General features: G+C 34.3%; 1 protein-coding gene across 4 annotated transcripts in view; it reads left to right on the forward strand.

The window, feature by feature from the left end:
• LOC135131631 (autism susceptibility gene 2 protein-like) overlaps window positions 1-19,535 on the forward strand; it is a 108,748-nt gene that overhangs the window by 79,562 nt on the left and 9,651 nt on the right. The window contains exons 6-14 of one of the 4 annotated variants that reach the window (XM_064059458.1): window positions 1,155-1,822; window positions 7,950-8,224; window positions 8,277-8,470; window positions 11,285-11,329; window positions 11,487-11,651; window positions 13,086-13,121; window positions 13,239-13,540; window positions 17,427-17,763; window positions 18,509-18,786. In XM_064059458.1, coding sequence (XP_063915528.1) covers window positions 1,155-1,822; window positions 7,950-8,224; window positions 8,277-8,470; window positions 11,285-11,329; window positions 11,487-11,651; window positions 13,086-13,121; window positions 13,239-13,540; window positions 17,427-17,763; window positions 18,509-18,786 — 2,300 coding nt within the window. Of the gene's footprint in view, window positions 1-1,154; window positions 1,823-7,946; window positions 8,225-8,276; window positions 8,471-11,284; window positions 11,330-11,486; window positions 11,652-13,085; window positions 13,122-13,238; window positions 13,541-17,426; window positions 17,764-18,508; window positions 18,787-19,535 lie in introns of all 4 variants that reach the window. The other 3 variants (XM_064059457.1, XM_064059459.1, XM_064059460.1) reach the window with 3 other exon arrangements.

The raw sequence follows: 19,535 nt of genomic DNA on the forward strand, positions 1-19,535 counted from the left end.
TTCACAAAACTTTGGAAGACATAACCGACGGTTTATGAACTACACTTGACAAATGCCTTGAAGATAGGTTTAATTTCAGTGCTTATCAATTGCGCATTTATTAAAAAATTTTGAAAATTTTGAAATTTTCATAGTCAAGAAGGCAGACCATTACATGTGTCTTTGAGATGAAAGGACCAACAGAAATCGGTATAAAAACAAACCAGAATGAAGAATCGAAACTCCACTTTAACAATGAATGCGGAGTAATTATTTCAAATGAAACATGTTTCTTATTTATCTGGATTACATGTCAAAAGTCTTAAATTAACGTCATAACAAAAACCATAAAACAATGTTTGCTTCTTTTGTAAATACAAACGTACAAATGTGTCTTAAACAATACTAACATTATTTTTTTATATAAACTATACACTGCTTAAAATTGACAAAAATCGTACAACGATCCTTCATTTATTTTAATTTTAGAATTTTACTAACTGTAAGATATAATTGATTTAGAAATATTTGTTCCATATATCTAAATGCCATTTCGCCCAAAAATTATTACATAAGTGTTAATTTAATCATCGTAAATGGGAAACTTCAATATCGAAAGAAAAGACAAATAAATCTTATGAATTAGACAAAAAATACCAGTTCATAATCCACAATGTTTTGATGTGGTCCCTTAACAATAAAGTTCAAATCCCATAATTGTTTTTGTACTCCCGACAGAAGTTAATGAAGCTGCAATTTAACTCGCTACAAAAAAATAATGATATTAAAATTTAGACCAACTTGGAACATTATGATTTATTTACGTCAGGATCATTCCAATAAATTTAATTTCTCTACATGGACTTTACGAACTGATGCACCAAAATATTTTTTCGTATACCTACTAAATTTCACAAGTCTAATAATAACTTTTACAATTATTTACTTACGTGAGTTTGTACTTATGAAACTATACAATGTATGATCAGTCGTCAAATACATGTAATTATCTTTATGGGTTAAGTATTAAAACAACAATTTTATGTAATGAAAGGCTGGGATTGCCGTGACTGAAAATCAATAAAATATGAAAGCAAACCACAAACACTATAATTTGTAAACATTTTAAAACGCATTTAATAACCAACCCGACTTAAATCGTAACTTTGTTTCAGGGCTCCGATGCCAGCTCGGTGATATTCGCCTCGACACCGGCGTCTAGGAAACGGGAGTTCCCCGGCGCCTTACCGCCCAGCTTACCGTTGAGCAATGGCACAAGCAGTTCCCCAGTTCCCGCCCCCACCCCTCCCAACCTGCCCGTACCATCCCCGGCTCCCGCACAACAGCCGCCGTTGCATCCGTCGGCGGCCGCAAGTAGTACGGCCGCCCCCGGTGCCATCAAGCCGTCGGCGATGCCGCCGTCCGTCGGTGACGCCCCGGCGTCGGCGGCCGCACCACCACCAGCTAGTGTTCCAGTCAGCGTGCCGCCGGTGACGATGCCCCAGCCGGCCGCCGCCCCCATGGCGCATCTTCCGGACTCCACATCGGGCGCCGCCGCCGCCAGCCACGCCATGAGGACGGACAGTCCGGCGGTGGCGACGTCGGCCAACGTTCCGGTTGCGCCCGGAGCGGGACAGTACCACCATCCGTCGTCGTACCAACCGCTGTACGCTCCGTACGCGGTTCACACGCCGTTCAGCGGCTCCGCCACCATCACGGCAACGGTGCCGAGCACCACGACGGCGGCGGTACCGCCGCCACCGGTGACCACGGTCACGACGACGGCGATCAAGGCGCCGTCGCCGCGAGGCCACAGTCCCAACAGGGAAAGGGAGAGTTACAGGTAAGAATTTACGTAGCTAGTAAGATGTTTGAAAGTAAGAAGAGCCTTCCAAATCTAATGTCTTGATCGATATAGTTAATGAAAAAATAGAACTGATCCGCTTAGGTGGAGCAAATTTAAATGTGATTTTTTATGTATTACCAAAATTTTTTTCAGTAAAATAGATAATCCCAAAAATTAATCTCAACAAATTGAACAAACAAAACCAATATATTTATCCATATAAAAAATAAATGACGTCTGTTTGAAAATTTAAAAATATTGTCAAACAAATCTATTACAAGCAGCCACCGACAAGTGAATTTGTTATCCTTCAGAAACACTAAACTCCTGAGTAGATAGCTAAAGTTTGTTTTCTGTCTACTTTATGCCAACCAATCTGTGTAGAAAATTATTGTTATCGTATTTTTTATTGTAACGAGTGTTTTTTTTTGCTGCCTTGGCATTAACGAGAAAAGATATTCAAATAAAAGAAACTAGCGGGGAATAACAATACTATAAAATATGCTTATTCATAGTATATTTGAGTTCATGAATAATAATTATAAGTTATCATCATTAAAATAAAATTGTTTCATCGCTTAAAAAAGTATCTTTTTGTGCTTCATTTCAACTGATTTATTTTCTTCAAAATTAGTACCTGCACAGGATACAAAATTATACGACGAAGAATCTATAAAATTACATCTGTGTAAGGACACCATAAAATTGGTCGTAGCACTTTTTTGTCGGAATAACACAAAATTTACAATAGTAATAGTAAGTTTATATAATAAGCAGGTCTTCGGGCAGCGGAGTAATTCATAAGCGTGTGGAAGTTGGGCTGCGAACATCAAGGCCAGGAGTTTACGTTAACGATTGCTGTTCTAAATTAGTGACGAAGTGCCTTAAAGCACGCGTATGGTATTTGTTGTGCAATCTGTCAGATAAATAACACCAATATAAATGATCTTAATTACGTAGACTAATGTGCTGGGTCTCCGAGAATTTACTCATATGGGTTCGAGCCATGATAATAACAAACAACAACAAAATGTCGTCACTTCCGATAAAAATTCAAGTGCAGCAATCAATTATCTGATGTCCTTAATTCCACTTTATTTTGTAAATAAAAAGAACTTGATCACAGGTAGTAGCTTTCAAGCAATTGAGATTTAAGTTTTAAAATTTGCCTTTTTGGGCGGCCGCTTCAAGATTTTCGTGCCACAAATCCAAAGTATACATATTTCAAGACCCCTAGAGTACGGAAAAAAAGTGATCTCCCGTTTCTCTCTGTCTGTCGCCTGTATAAATTTTTAATAGACACGTAATCTCCGAAAGTACCAGATCGATTGTTGTCAAATTTTGTATGTGTATTAGGAATATCATGTAGGCAAAACGGTATCCAGAATTTGGCTAATCATTCCTACCAACAATTTGATGACGTCATCTCAACGAATTCTAAAAAAAATTAACACAGTATAATAACATTTTACCACCAGCACAGGACGTTACCGTCTATTGACTTGTCAGCACGCGGACCGATGCCAAACTTTTTGCCTTTTTTTTTGTCTTGAGCTATGACTAGTATTATCTATGGTGATGACGTCGTCGCAGATTTTTTATTGATAAAATTAATGACGAGTCACCTCATTTTCTCCAAAATGTGAGAATACGTCCGTCATTATTTAATAATGATAAAATAAAAATTATAATAATAATATTTAAAACATTTTGTTCGATTAATAATTTTAGTCCACGGTTTTGAGAAGGCAAACTCATTCAAATGAAACAAATTTCAATGTATAAACATAAACACTCGAAGTTTAGCATGTTATTATTGCTGAGAGTACGTTTTCGGTGTTGGTTATCTCCTTTAAATATATCTTACATTGTCCGTACTTGTGCGCCGTCCTCTTGGAATTTGCGTCTCCCCAGCGTAGGGGCTGCGGGGGTGTTATTTATGGCGCTGGTTTTTCCTTTATGGAGATTAGGACAAAACAGGCCCGAGAGAAGTTCTGTCAAAATAAACTTTGACCACTTTTTTAAACAGGCGTTTAAAGTTTGTCGAAATTGCGTACACTCTATGGCAAACTCAGGAAATTCTTTTTCCATACACAATCCAATTTCGATAGTAAGACATTATCATGAATACTTTGCATTGTTCAGAACAAGCCATTATTGGTTGTTCTAAAAAGAACTAATTTTTTTTACACAAATAAAGCAGAAGATGAAATAACAATAAACCGCGAAAAATTGAAACGTAAGTCTAGAGAGTGCTGTCTAGTGAAATGTGAATTATCTGTCAACCCGACTGCGTTTAAGATAGTAATGATGAAACTATCCATGTTCTAAATTAGGTACATTTAATTCTCTACTTACTTTCCGAAAATAATTACCTTGTTATAAATAAACAGCGAAATATTCCAAGGTCTGCTCCAAATATATTTCTTATTGTATACCCGTTATATTTGTATGAGGACATTAATAACATTTGTAAAACATAACTATTTGAGAGAAAGGTTATTGTTGACGTGTAATCGACAGTCATTTATATGGGAGTAATTTGACACGATCGAGTCGAGTCAGTGGCACAACTGCATTAAAATATTTATGAATAAAGATAATAGTGGGACGAAAAAATATTATCCAAATTAATAGTTATACTTATTTTCCACTACTAGGGCTGCCTATGACCATTGCTATGGTAACTTTTTCTAAAAGTTGCACTAAATTGTTCAGTGCATAATACGCATTTCTATGTTAACTTGTCTACTCTTGTAAAAATATGCTATAGCATGTGGTAGTTCATCAAAGAATTTTTAGTTAAAGTTTCGGTTCATTTTAATATTGGTGCAAAGTTTCTATACATAGCTCAGAAACTACTAACCTTATGCTTTAGTTTTGGTGGCCAAGCGATAATATTTAATACAGGCCGCCCTGACATTAAATACATCACAATCATTATCCATAAACATTGTAATGCACTTGGTACGTTATTTTATCACCATTCTGTATATGCATTATTTCTCGAAATTACGTTTTATAACCGTCCTTCATTAATTTTTATTATCAATTAAAATTTGTGTCAATACCGCGAAAAACTGCAGTATTATGTGTCACTAATAAACCTTCGAATGACCATTAATTTTAAAATAATGTATATTCTGTAAAAATTTCGATGGTGCAGGCTGAAAGACTACTTGCAATCTCGAGGTCGATCTTGTTTCAAAGTTAATTTTTTGCGCATGAACCATGTCAAGTAAGAAATGAAATTGTCAACCCGTCGCACATTAACACGATATATGTATATGGTAATTGAACGAAACGGAAATTAACCGACCTAAAAACAAAACGCTAACAACTAACTCTATTAAGTTAATAGCTCAAGTGTCCTTATGACTTTCAAACTAACCCTATTAGGTTTTTTCATTAAGTGGGTGTTTTATATTTAATAGTAACTAAGTAAAAAATTGTAACATCGTTATAACAAAAAAATTAAAACCAATTCCATAACTTCCATAATAAAACTTTGTGTGTATAATTTGGAGTTTTGGATATAGAATAGAGCGCAACAGTAAAATGGTTTCATGTCAAACTGTTTTAAGCAAAAATGTTTATCCAAGTTTGTGATACTCGTATGAGCTCATTGAATTTCAGACATTTAATTATAATTTACTTAGCAATACAAATTTTTCTACCCATGTTGAACCTTGCCCCTCAGTGGTTTTAGTAATTGGCATTGTTTACCGTTACTGAGAAGAGTTAAATAATTTTAAAATTAAGTGGCGTTTTTGTAGTTACCAACTAATTGAACTTCTCGACAAGTGCTTTAATAATGGTTGTAATAAATTAGATAATACAGAATAATTGATGTTAAAGATCACCTCGTTTATTTAATGATGGAGTCTAGTTGCATATAATTGAGTGTAGAAGAGTTGCAAGCGAATATTTTTATGTTTTCAGTATAGTCAAAACAACAAACTTGTCGTTGATAGGAAAAAAATATTGAAATTAGAAATTGTTGACATATATCAAAATGCACAAAAACATGTTGACACAAATTTAGATTTTTTATTACGATTTGTGCGTTGTTTAATTTTTGGAACATTTCTAGTAAAATTCACATGCACGTGGGACCGACGCAAATCGATTGGTTTCATCAGTGACGTTTACTGACGTCTAACCTATTTTGAGGTTATATATTGTATCATAACCTGACCATAACTGTCTTGTAATGTCATTCAAGTTGAGGTTAGTTTTTAGTTTGTTTCAAAATGGCGGAACCAATAAAAACTGAAGCTAAATAATAGTCAAATCTGCTAAATGTGGCGATCGCATGCCGAAGTAAAACTACTTCAAATCGATAACAGGATTTTAATAAGATCTGTTTTTTACATAATGCAAAACTCCAGTTTTAGAAGTTTCACAAACACTAAAAGAACTATTTGAAACTTGAAAAAATTATGTCTGTTCTGAACTTCACTTTCCCCAAAGATAGAACTGCTATTATCAAAGAAATACTGTTTTAGTGGTATTTATCGTATATCTGCCTCCCATTAGCAAAAAATTAGACAACCATTTGAAAGATAATTTTCTCTATTACACCAGAAATGCACTACAATTGCATGTCGCAGCTTTAAAGAAATTGGATAACGTCATTGTTTTTTTTTTTTGAACAGGAAAATAGGAGAGGTGTTCAAGAAAAAAGGAGGCTGGTCCCTTTGTACGGATAAACTACGAAAGTCTCACATCTTGAGATTAATAGCTAAGAAGTATCCATATTTGTACAAAATTTCGTTTATGAGGGATTAGTTGTTTGGTTGTGGCTTTATTAGTTGATATTTTTCTTGTTATACTAAGATCATTATTAATTGTACAAGAAAAAGATGAGTCTGTATTTTTTTAAACATATTTTTATTGCAGCAGTGTGTGATTTCATCAAGATGACTTTGCAATAGCAATGATTCATTAAAACATGAAATTTTGGAATAAATCTTAAGAACATTGGCATAAGCTAGAACAGGACAATCTAAGGATGATAATAGCAAATCATTCACAAGTACAGTGAAAAGTTACTGGCCAAGATTTGAACCTTGCTGAATACTAAAATGAATAAAAACGAGAAAGAATTAAAATTGTTGTGAGATACGTAATTGATATGATTATTATTATAGGAACACAGTCAAAGGTCTTTGAAAAGTTAGTATTGGCAAATTGATTTAAAAAGTTTCTTTTATTGAAATCATCATTACCGTCGTTAATTTGCTAGAAAACTTTTCCATTATAAAATTAGTTGTTTTACCCGATTTATGGAATTGAAGAAATCTATTTATACACCAAAGTGTTAACGATTTCCGGAGGTTCTTTGAATTTATTATCATCGTTATGAAAGATAAATAACATTGGGAGGCAGATCAGTTAGAAGAAGCATACATTTGGTATTGCGAAAAATACATTGATACATTATTAATTTAACTATAACTAGTAAGGAACTGTAAAAAATCTGTTAGTTCGGTTGTGCTCTTCTTGCTTTACACTTAATGCACGCAGATTTTGTAATGAAGGAAAATTATTATTATTAAATTATTTATACAATTATATGCATATACCTATGGAATCTATATTGAAAAATTTTTATCTGTAGTGTCAGAATTTGTTTAATATTAATATTACGGTACTATAACTTCCTGTTTAATGTTGTGCTGTTTATAAACTCATTAGTGTCCGTAAGGTTAACAATGCTCGAATAGCCTCCATGGTAAAGGACCTCATCAATGTGAAAGAAATAACGAAATTTACGTAAATCTCGTGATAGATTTAAGAAAAAACTTACATGTCAGAGATTGATTCGTCTAAATAAGAAAGTAATTTGATAGTATTAACTAGTCTGTTCTACTATGTACCTATTGTAGATGCCGCACTATTAAACTTATTATGGAGTGTACAAGAGATCTTGTCTAGTATTTAACGAGTGCTCGTCTTCAACTGAAAATAATTTAGTCTCTTTAAATTTTCAGTTGTGAAATTTTATTAGTATAGTTAAGTAAATAAAAAGATAATTGTATGGAGAGTATCTTAAAATGTTATAAAAATAATAACAATGCATCTATTTGTTGTACAGTAACTTAATTTTTGTTTGCAGTAGCAACGTGAGTAGCCTCAGTAGAGGCAGCGTGACGCCTCTGAGCTGTCCACCCCCCACCACAGTGTCTTCTAGTCTAGCCATGAGCAAACCTTGGACGGGTCCTACCCCGCAACTGAGTCCGGCGCCCCCTCGACCGACGCCGCCTCTGCATTCGTCTTTCCCACCTCCAATGTTCACGGCACCTCTGCCGCCGGTGTCGAGGGCCAGCCCTTTGACGTCGGCGGTGCAACCACCCAACCCGAATCCGTTCTCTGCGGAAAGTTTGTTCCAAACGAGTTAGTCGTAGCATAGTTTGAACCGAAAGGGAAGTTAATCGCCAATTTACAGATCAAGCAGATATGCTCAGAAGAGAGCTCGACAACAGGTTTTTAGCGTCTCAGGATCGCAGCCTGGGAGTGGCGCCCCCACCGTACTTAAGAACCGAAATGCACCAGCATCAGCACCATCACACCCACGTGCATCAGCACACGACGTCGCTGTTGCCACCACCGGCCGCCTCCTCGCTGTTCCCGTCGCCGCTGGTAAGATTTGGGGAGCAGTAAACGAATGGAGTCGGTTTGTTTTTGTTTTCTTGGGTTTTTTCTAGCTCGTAAAGTTTTATGGACGGTTTTATTTGCATAAAGTGCATGCGATATGACACACATTAAATTTTATAGTTGGTATATCTATGTATGTCATGCTCATGACGAACGAAGGAAGAATTACCGCAAACAGTACTGATAAAATTATTATTTATTTTCTAAATCCCCTCAGGAGGTGAATTCTTTCAGGGTTTCAGAATTTTCCAGTCGTCGGGGTTTTTACGTGATCGACAGTCTGATTAATATTTCATTCAAACCTTTAAAAAAAGACTGCCGAAACAGTTAAATAATAATAACTTTCAAGTGATTTATTAATTAATGAAATGTGCAAACCGCTATTTATGTGGCTGTGGTCCAACCACTGCAGATGCTGTTTATATATATTAAATAGAAATAAACCACTGTATTCGCAAAGTTAGCTCATAATCATGGACATTTACATGAATATAGCGTTTGTATAATCTTGAAGGTTGTAATAAATGGCGGTGAATTAAATTATCTTTCCGGTATACTTTGCCCCATATTCATTGTGTAACTTTTCTCTTTAAAAAATTCCTTACATAGTAATAAAAATCTTTACGTCCTATCAGAAACAGTCACGTGGCTTTTAGTGAAAGTTTTAATCGATGTTACATGAACAAGAGACAATAAAAAATTAAATACCCTATTATCAAATCTACGAGATCTAGGGCCGGTTTATAGAAGCGCGAGTTAAATATTTAATCCTCGATTAATTTAACACTGGATTAAAATGTGGAATGGGAGCTCGTGATTGGTTAAAACCTGCACGTCGCCTAGCAACGAACCTCAATTAAAAGTTAATCGCGAATTAACTTTAACTTCGGTTTCTATAAACCAGGTCCTAGTTTAAAAAAGGAGTCAAATATATTCAACTTAATTAAGTAAGTAAGGAATAAGTTTTATAACTGACTTTTCGAACGTTAGCTAAGGAAGTATTGTAATGGGATCCATTAAAAATTAAAAAATCCACTTGCATAATTAATTGTGTGTGGAACTATCCTTATCCGTATTCAAAATTAACACTACAATTTATTCATTAGGTATTAGATTAGATAATATGTCTGAGTGCAAATAATATCTCAGTGGAAGCTAAAAATGGAAACTTAAGTAAACTAAGTATTGAAAATACTGGAATTAAATGTTCTAACCAACTTCTATTCATAATAGAACAAAAAAGGGCCCCAAATAAGTAATAACATTAGGTCCCTATGAGTCTAATCCCTAATAATCATGTTGAACCAATTCATTTTATTATTTATGAAAAACGTTTTACTTCATTTTCCTGAAATTACAAGTGCTGTTGTTATTAATATTACACTAGAACTTTCCAAATTAAGGTATCTGCCCCTACTAAAAAATGTATGACAATGATCACAAAATTTTGTTAAGGAACACTCGTTTCAAACATGCGCAAAGAATGCTTCTTTAGTTTATAATTCATAATTCCGTTTAAAAATTTCGGGGATGTTTTGAATTGTTTTACAAGATGGGATTCCTTAATTCAGTCTTTTTAATAGCAGTAGAGAAAAAAAAATCCGAAGAATTTAATTTTAGAGGTCGAGAAATTCTTAATTTATCAGACCCTACAACTTTGAAACTATACATTTTTGAACATATGTTGGTATGGACTTTTCCTCTTATTTTTATGTGAGAAAAACGTTCCTCAAGTGTTTTTCGTTATGTTAAGAATCACCCAGTATATCGGTTTATGTCATTTATAATCAAAATTTAGTTTGCAACGTTTTAATATTTCAATTCAATCTCAAAATAAGTACGTACACCCGCTGAGTTTTATGTAAAACGTCATGTAAAAAAACATGTTATTTGAAGAATTTTAAACACGAACGAATAAAATTATAATATTATAAACTATTGGTCCTTGAACTTATTAATTTTCAAACACCGCTATTGTTGATAATGTTAAATACTACGTGTTTGTTTTAATTAAAACGAAAAACGCGACCTTACAGTGTTCCTTCTTCATTTGAATATGTCCGTGGGAGAGGGGAACAGAATTTTTGATCGATATTTATGGTTTTTGTGAGTGATACTTATAAACGGGTTTTTTTAAATTTGTATGAAATAAAATTAGCAAGTTGAAGTTTTATAATTTATCTAAAACTTTGCATTTATTAGAGTGTGTTTCAGGAATGAGGGGAAGTTCTGCCAAAATAACTTCACACGAACTTTTTTATTCAATTTCGAGTACATTGTCCAAATATGTAAACTAAACGTAATAAACGAACTTTAAAAGGCATTTTTTAACTGAAATTTCTAATATTGTGTATACAACGCCATGATGATGTTGTTAATGTTGCTGTTGTATTGAGCTTTTGCTAAGAGCTTTCATTAAAAAAAATACATTGAATATACATTCTAAAAATATATTACCATTAAAGTTACAAAGAGGTGATTTTGTGTGTGGGCGCGACAGATAAAAGAAAATTCAGCGTTTTTATAAAATGCAAATATTTTTCCACAAATATATATTCTCTGATAAGTACACATTGGTCGCTAACCAACTTTTACGTAAAAGCAACATTCATTACAATGATGTGTCATATCAAACGTGCACTTACTAGCACTAAACAATACCCGATCTTTCTCACTTTCCGCTCTGCGAATCGACTCCATTTTCTGCTCCTAGTTTTTTCCCTTACCAGCAAATTTTTTGTGAAAACTGCAATTTCACCTTCTGTAACCAAATCTCTGAACCCTTTTGTTTGTCATTAGACCGTGTCACCAATGGAACGACTAACGAGACGAAATGGCAGCAGTGTGAGTATAAACTTTAGTAGCAAACAAAACAATTGACTTTTTTGTGTACGATGTGTCATTTGCCGGCAATTTTGCAAAAAATCTGCAGGTAAAACATATGTTACACATGGCGCGACCATTACGAAGTGTCTAACGTGTACTGTTTTTTTTTTTGCAGTTCAAGGACATACCGAAATTAGGTGGGATCGAATCACCCTTTTACCGACAAAACATCGGAATGCCGAATTACCCGGGCTACACGCCTGGCTTAGTTCATCCGGGTTTGACAGCGGGTCCGACACCTTTTGTACCCCCGAATCATCTATCCACGTTCCAGCCCAAGGTATGTATTTTTGTTCAGTGCTGCCATGTTTGTATGCCATCATGCATAAAGGAGCTGAGTGACACACATTGTTTTCTTAAAATTGCGCGTGAAGTAAATTAATTGAAAGCAGGACTATTGTATGTACATATATGAGAAAAGGTGCCGTTGTAAGGTGCTTGACTTCAAACAAACTTCGTTGGCTCCCAAGAAACATTTTTCAGTTTATTTATTGTGTTGAGACCATGTTAAAACGGTAGAAATGAACTTATTAATAAAACGTATTAGTTTTTATTACATTCTTAGAACCATTTGAAGGCGTAGTTATTTAAACGCTATATGTTTACGCTTCGTTAAGTGTAAATACATTTTATCCTTCATTTATTTCTCACATAAAAAATACTTTAGGTACAGTGTGTCGGTCTCAGACAGATTTTGTTACGGCTAAACTTTTATTATATTTTTTTTAACTTACCAAATGAATCATATACCAGTACTACACCACTGAAGAAAACATTCAACACGTTCGAAAAACATATACACTATTCTATTTGAAATGACGAAATTGATGTCATTTCTGAAGGATCAAAGATGATATGATGCTAAAACCGGGAGGGCAATAAAAAACGCGATCAAATAGAGTCATGCATTCTGTTAGCTTTTATGAACAACAATATCCATATGATGGGTAAAACCAAGTAAAAGATCTGATCACCATATCAAGGTCACTTATGTCAGTCGCAACTATTTACATTCTCTAATATAATGTAGTAGGTATCACCATTATAACTGCATTATTTCCTAGAAAAACATTTTAAAATATTTAAATGCAAATCATTATGGTTGCATCACTTACATAAATTATGAAACAGCAACGGTACATTTACCCTACTATCAATGGTAGATATTTTATGGGACTTGTAGACATAACATAATTTTGCAGCTATATATTCGCGAATATCATTACCATATGTAGAAAAAAGTAATTGATTCAGATAGAATCCTTGCGATGTACCTGAGTTAAACTTCAAAGTCTTTGATAAGCATCCATTTACTTTTTTGACCATTAGATTAATGCGACATATTAATAAAGAAATCCATAATATTACCGAGTCTCTAAATTCATAAAAAGACAGCTTACAGTTTAAACGGTCGTAGCTGATAGAGGCTAAAGCTTTATTAAACTCAGAAGCTTACTTTATAAATTTATAATTTTTATGAACAATATTTTCCTTATTAGTGAACTGTGTGTATCCTTAACGTACTAATAAAATGTGCAACGTTCTAACCCCCATAATACGAAAATAAAATATTTATTAAACATTGAAATTGTTTCTTGGGCGCTCTGCGCCATTTAATTTTGTGTGTCAAAAGCCAGTCATCATGCTTGGGCATGCCAATGTGCACTAACTCTCGGCATGCCTTGCCACCCCTAACGCTTTTCTTTGTCCACAGTCGATGCCCTCAGATCCGACCAAACCAAAAGCAATGGTACGTGCAAGATAGTGCTTTTAATACTTGCTTGTCCTCATAACAATCATCTCATGCAGGGAGTGCATGCGTAGAACCTGAGTCTCTCAGATTGGTAAACGGCTTGTAATTTTTCAGAAAACTGGCAAATGGAACGCAATGCACGTGAGGGTGGCCTGGGAGATTTACCACCATCAACAGAAAAGTGGTGAAGCGAAAGGCGGCGCTGCCGGTAAAACCGATTTGTTAAGGCCGCCATCGCACCTGTTCTCACCTAGTGTTCACGCGAGCCGCCCTCACGAACTTGCTTTCCCGCCGTCCTTGGCGTCGCATAGACCGCCCGGCTTCGACCAGCCACATCCGAGCTCCCTTTTCACGCCGCCACCAAGCCATCTGGGCAAATCGCCTTTCGCGGGCAGCACGATGTCACCGTTCACAAGGTACAGACACACAACGACACTCTTAAAACGCACTGACAGAATTTGCGACACGTACAGATGTGGTGTATCCTGAGGACGGATAGAAGTATTGGAATTCTGTAAACATCAGTGTTTTTAGCTTGATATTTTGTAAATTTCACCTTAAATTTTTTATGTATGTAAATCATTGAATTACTATTACAGCAATATAAAACACTTATTTATTTCATTTTCAGTCGATAAAAAAATAAAATATTGACACAAACATTCCTTAGTCAATTTTTTATTTTCTAAATTACACATGAGTCGTAAATACGCCAAAACTTTTATTTATCGACATAAAAAAAATCTATTGGCGTTAAAAGTAAACAGTAGTAGTGCAACGAGATATAGTTCTTCATGTAGATAATTCAATGATTTATCAAAGTCCGTTAAAAATATGTTACAATTAAAAATTATATACAGGTTTGCTTCCCCTTTGACGCTAAAAATAATGGCGTTTACAGAATTTCAATATTTCTGTTCTTTCTCACGATAAAGCCGCTGAGTTTTAATGATAAGAATAAAAGTTTATGTGGTATTGAAAATTTGACGTATCATTTAGTTTTTACAACAGCGCTGAAGGGACCACGCAGTGAAAATAATCGAATCGAGATTTTGTTCGATTTATGGTATATAAAAGTTAACAATTTCATATTACAATATTTTGGTAACAAACGTAATCAACATAACTACCTTAGTTACGCTTGCCTCTGGGGTGCCTGCCCAAGGAAATGTTTTCTGTTTTGTTGCTGTTTTATTGATGTATAACTCCTTTCAAAAATCAACTGACAATGTTCGTTTTAGCTCGTATTACTCTTGCTTTATAGTTTGTAGAATTAATTATTTTTTTAATGAAAGTTTCACCAACACTTCACTTATCGCAAAAAAAAAGCAGTGGCAGTACCACACAAAAAGATTAGGTTAGATGTAAGGTTCATATTATTAATTTTTAATTTTAAATTTCATTAATAAAATTTAAGATTTTGCACTTGGTTGTTCTACATATTTACAGATAAAGATTGACTCCCTGGTTGACGAGAAAAAAAAAGTGGGATTATTTGAAATATGGTTACCGTAAACTCCGAAAAAAAAAATGTTATTTTATTTACTTGCATATTCAGACAATAATAATTAATTATTTTGATACAAAAATTTTTGAGACATTTTGAGAGTTGCCATGCATTGAAGACGAAATTTCTCTATTCACAGAATTGACCTTGAATTTTGACTAGTTACTTGTTGATCGTTTTTGGTCGCCAAAACGTATGTCTGCATTTATATCGAGACGATATATCAAAAAATTAACCTGTAACGAAGTGAAGTGATGCGAACTTAAATTAAAGTTAATTTTGTTTATTAATGTTAGTTATATTTAGTTAATAAATTTACAACAAATGATGAAAGTGTCCACTATCGGGATCTAAACATTTTCTTACCGGCCTTTTAAGACACAAGCAACTGAACGAAATACGGAAATCCAGACGACAGATGCTACAGTACATTGAATCTGCGCATATATTTTATGGTGGTTCTCTGGAAAGTCAGCTTAAATTGATTTTTCACCAATTTCCTGTTACTTTTATTTGTTTCAAATGATCTAAAAAAATTAAGAACGTTTTAACTTACATATATAAGCTCAAAAATGATAAAAACGCTGTATTAAACTCACGAAAAACTATTTGTTAGGTGTTTCTGAAGACTACAAAAAGACAACTGGACAGGTACTTACACTGAAAAATATAATGAATATTTTTAATTAATATACAGGGTGAGTCACTAGGCGCGCGTTGATTGGTATCTCATTAATTATTAGAAATAGAAAAAAATTAACGACCAAAGTTGTATGGTTCTTTGAATACTACACTCTCGAATTATTTTTAACTACACAAATTGTTCTGTTTTTAAGACACAACTTTAATTGAGAACCAGTTTTGATTTAAAATGTAAGGTTATATTTCTGCCAAATGGATGTTATAAGAATAGACACTCCGAGTGATTTTTCAATTGAACACCCATTACTTACAGGGCGAAGGAAGTTCTGTCGAAATAATCTTCGACCATTTTTTTTCTATCTCTAAAATATAGAGGACCACGCGCTTAGTGACTCACCCTGTATAATTAATAATTTTTAAATAAACGTGTACATATGTAGATAATTTGTAAAAATAGTACATCAGATTATTCTGATCGATTTAAAAAATTAAACACATACATCAGGATTGAGTAAGACTATATTCTGTCATTCATCTTTTCGCCATTTCCGTAATATCTGCGTAAGAGAGATTTGTTTTTTTGTCTAATAAAAACATTCGAGAAATCCAAAAGAGTCCGTTAAATTGACAGTGATTTACACCAAACTGAAGACAGTAGTACCACGTAAAGCTTGACATGTAATGCCAACTTTATTTTATTTTATTTTCTACCGCACAGTACAATACCTCACTTAAAATAGAAACAAATAATAATAGTTAAAGTTATTAATTTGGTTAATAATAATTAAAATCGGGCGTGAGGTTCACCCTTAACCTTTTAGAAACACAAAATTAACGTAATCTAAATAAGTAAGATGAATTAATAAGTAAGCAGCAAAATTGCTTGTAGATTTAATTAAAACTTAAGAGAAAAAAAATGAAGTTTCTTTATTGTACTCCGTACTCGAATCCATGAAATTGTAATTCTGTGTAAATTAATAAACTATCAATGGTATCAAAAGCTCTTGAATAATCGAATACAACTAACTTTCATAAGACATTGTTCAACGTGACCCAGTCAATAAAAAAACATCATATAAATTGGGTCTGTTTTATGTAATTATTTTATTTATAAATGTACAAAAAAGTGGAGTTCAGTTTTTGTGGAATTGTTTTAAATTTAAATCACGTTTCTAATACGTTTGCCGCAGCTTCGAATGAAAATGTCATTATTTTACTTACTGTTGGAAACTTTGTCACAAACAAGCGACCCCAACATAACTCGAACATGTTTTCTTTGATAAAAAATTTAAACAACCTCCACATTTTAACGATCCACCAACACCGCAGTGCCGTAGAATATCTTAAATATATTAAGTATCTACACACCAGAAGATTCAACTTTGTACGGCTAATGGGAAATCTTTTATTGATATTTCAAGTTTGAATGAACCTAGAAACAAAAAAAAAAAACTTTGATAATGACTTTCCCTACATCAGTGATGTAAGTCGTATTAGACTTCATAAAGTCGGGCTAAAATTTGGCAGGACATCAAACGGGCGTAATGCTGAAGTGAATTTATTGTTATGCGTGTGTAGATCCTGGCTAAACTAGACAGATTGCCGACACGAGGGTGCAAACCCTCATACATACAACAGTCATTTTAACATACAAGTGTAATCCTTGTCTTTGCTGGGGCACAAATTCATACTCAGAATTAAAACAGTCACTTTAGCCCCTAGATGTGCAACCATTGTGTTATTATTATTTTTAATGGCCACTAGTATCAAAGAATATAAAACGGATAACTTACTTATAAATATAATTCTTTTTATAAATAAATTAAAAGTTCAGTTACCTTTGTCAGTTGCGCCTGCGTTCTTACAAACTGTCAATAATACTGATTCTTAAATGCAGGTGAGATGTCTTTTGTGACATACACTTTTAGAACTTCTTATGTATAAAAAAAGTTACATTTATCGTATCAGAATTTTTGGAATATACTGGCTGAAACGAGCAAAGTTACAGAAAACTTAATTTTACAATGGTTTTATTGATGCTTTGAAATCTACATTTTAATTCTTCTTTGCACTACTTGCACTTTCAAAACCTTAAAATATAAATTAACCAAACACATGCCGTAATTTTATTGTAAAATCACTATAATCGTCAGGTATGGGAGCAGTTTTGGTGCTGCGTCGACGACGTCTCCTTTTGGTGTGTCGCCCTTCGGTAGTGCCAGAGATTTAACGTTGGGATCTCTCCATGACCCATGGCGGGGGTTACAAAGAACGGTACCAAATTTCCCACCTAGTGTGAACACCCTGCCACCAAGCATGCCGGGTTTAGCTCCCCCCACACCGTGGAGCATCAAGCCGGACCCAATACTCGAACAGCGTGAACGGGAAGCTCGAGAACGTGAAGAAAGAGAACGAGAACGGTTACGGAGGGAACGCGAAGAACGAGAAAGGAGGGAGAGGGAAGAGAAGCAGAGGCGGCTCGAACAACAGGTATGAAAATACTAAAAAAAAATTATTGCCGATGAGGGTGGGTTGTAAAAGGTAGAACGATTTTATAAGTATTTGAGTTTCCGGGAATTCGCGTAGTCGATGATGTTCCACTATAGTAAAATAGAATTATTACTGCTTTTTTACTCAGCCGTAGAAGATAAATTACAGCTCGTATATTTTAACAGGCAAATGTTTCTATAAGTAGAACAGCAGTTCCTTGAATTTGCATCAGAAGGAATTTATAGTTTGTCGAGAATGTTAAACATGCAGATTAAATACAGTAAATGGATCAAAAATAAGAAAAATATCTTACAAATTACTGTAATTATCACCCACCAACATGGAGTATAGTTTTATTTTTCAAACGAACCGTTTTTCTTACATACATGTATTTTGGTTTCAATTAATTAAAAAAAAACTTAAAAAAAACTACCGCTATGAATAAATTATATATTACAGGCTAAAATTCTACAGACAAAAATTTTACAGAACAGTGTTTGAAATACTGAAATCAGTTCACTTATAATACAATAATTCATAATATTTAAGATATTATTTATTTCCGTTCTAAAAATCAGAAGTAGGTACTTCCAGAGATAAAGCATCTAAGTTTAAAAGAAGTTACTACAACTGACACAAATCTAATCTAAAATTCAATGGATCTCTTACATTATTTATCACATCCTACTCATATTTTAGTTGCTAAATCTTCACTCTTCTGAATATTAATGATGTTTTTTTGCAGCAACAGCAAGAACGCGAACGTCGAGAGAAAGAGCGCCGGGAGCTGGAACGACGCGAACTGGAACGCGAACGCGAGCGTGAACGCGAACGGGAACGGGAACGTCTCCTCCACCAACAACGTCTGGCTGAATCCGCGAAACAGCTCGCACCGCCCGTCATCCGCGACCGCTCGCCTTTACGCAACGGCCAAGCGGATGCCACCGACATCCGCGTGAAGGAGGAACCGCGCACGAAGGAAGAGGAAATGCTAGCGCGCACCGACCCCAGGTACTGTCGTCCGTAAGTTTGCTGGATATACATATTTATAAAATTATAAGTTTGCGCGATCTAACTTTTAGTCCTAAGAGAGAGAGGGGGGAGTTAAGTTAATGGGGTAAACAGAGATAAATAGAGAGCAATAATTTTGTGAACACTTATGGGGTGTTTCTAGAGTGCCGTAAACGAGAAGTATCAGCTGGGGACGCATAAAATTGACATAATGTGCTAAGTGAAAAGTGACTGGTGTATAACGTACACATTTCTGAAGAAATACTTCATTTTTAATGTCAAGTTGAGACCAGTCAGGTTTCATATTTTTGTTTATGCAGTTATATCAATACGGTCATGTTGTCAGTTTTTTAGGTGACAGAATCTGCAATAAGTAGCGTCATTTAAACTTTCACAGAGAACATTTGAATTGTGATTTATAACAAAACGAAACATAAATGGCAAGTAATGTCAAATTTTCAAAAATAGAATGTTCCTAGGGAGTTATTTAAGGTTAGAGAAATATATTTTTCGCACGAAATGTATCAATAAATCGACCAGAGGACAGCCGGTCCTTATAAAATTATATGCTATATCGACTGATCACTTAAACTCCTAATAAAATAAACATCTATTTTTTACTTTTCTCTATTACTTCCGCAAATAATCAATCACATTAGTATTACTTATATAAATAATACCTCAAGTATTACCAAATGAATAAATTTATTGACGAAGAAATAATTTATTGTGCTGTAAAGATATGATTATACGTTTATGTA

Source organism: Zophobas morio, unplaced genomic scaffold, assembly GCF_036711695.1.
Source record: "Zophobas morio isolate AGI-343-1 ecotype UQ-CSIRO unplaced genomic scaffold, CSIRO_AGI_Zmor_V1 ptg000021l, whole genome shotgun sequence".
NCBI lineage: Eukaryota > Metazoa > Arthropoda > Insecta > Coleoptera > Tenebrionidae > Zophobas > Zophobas morio.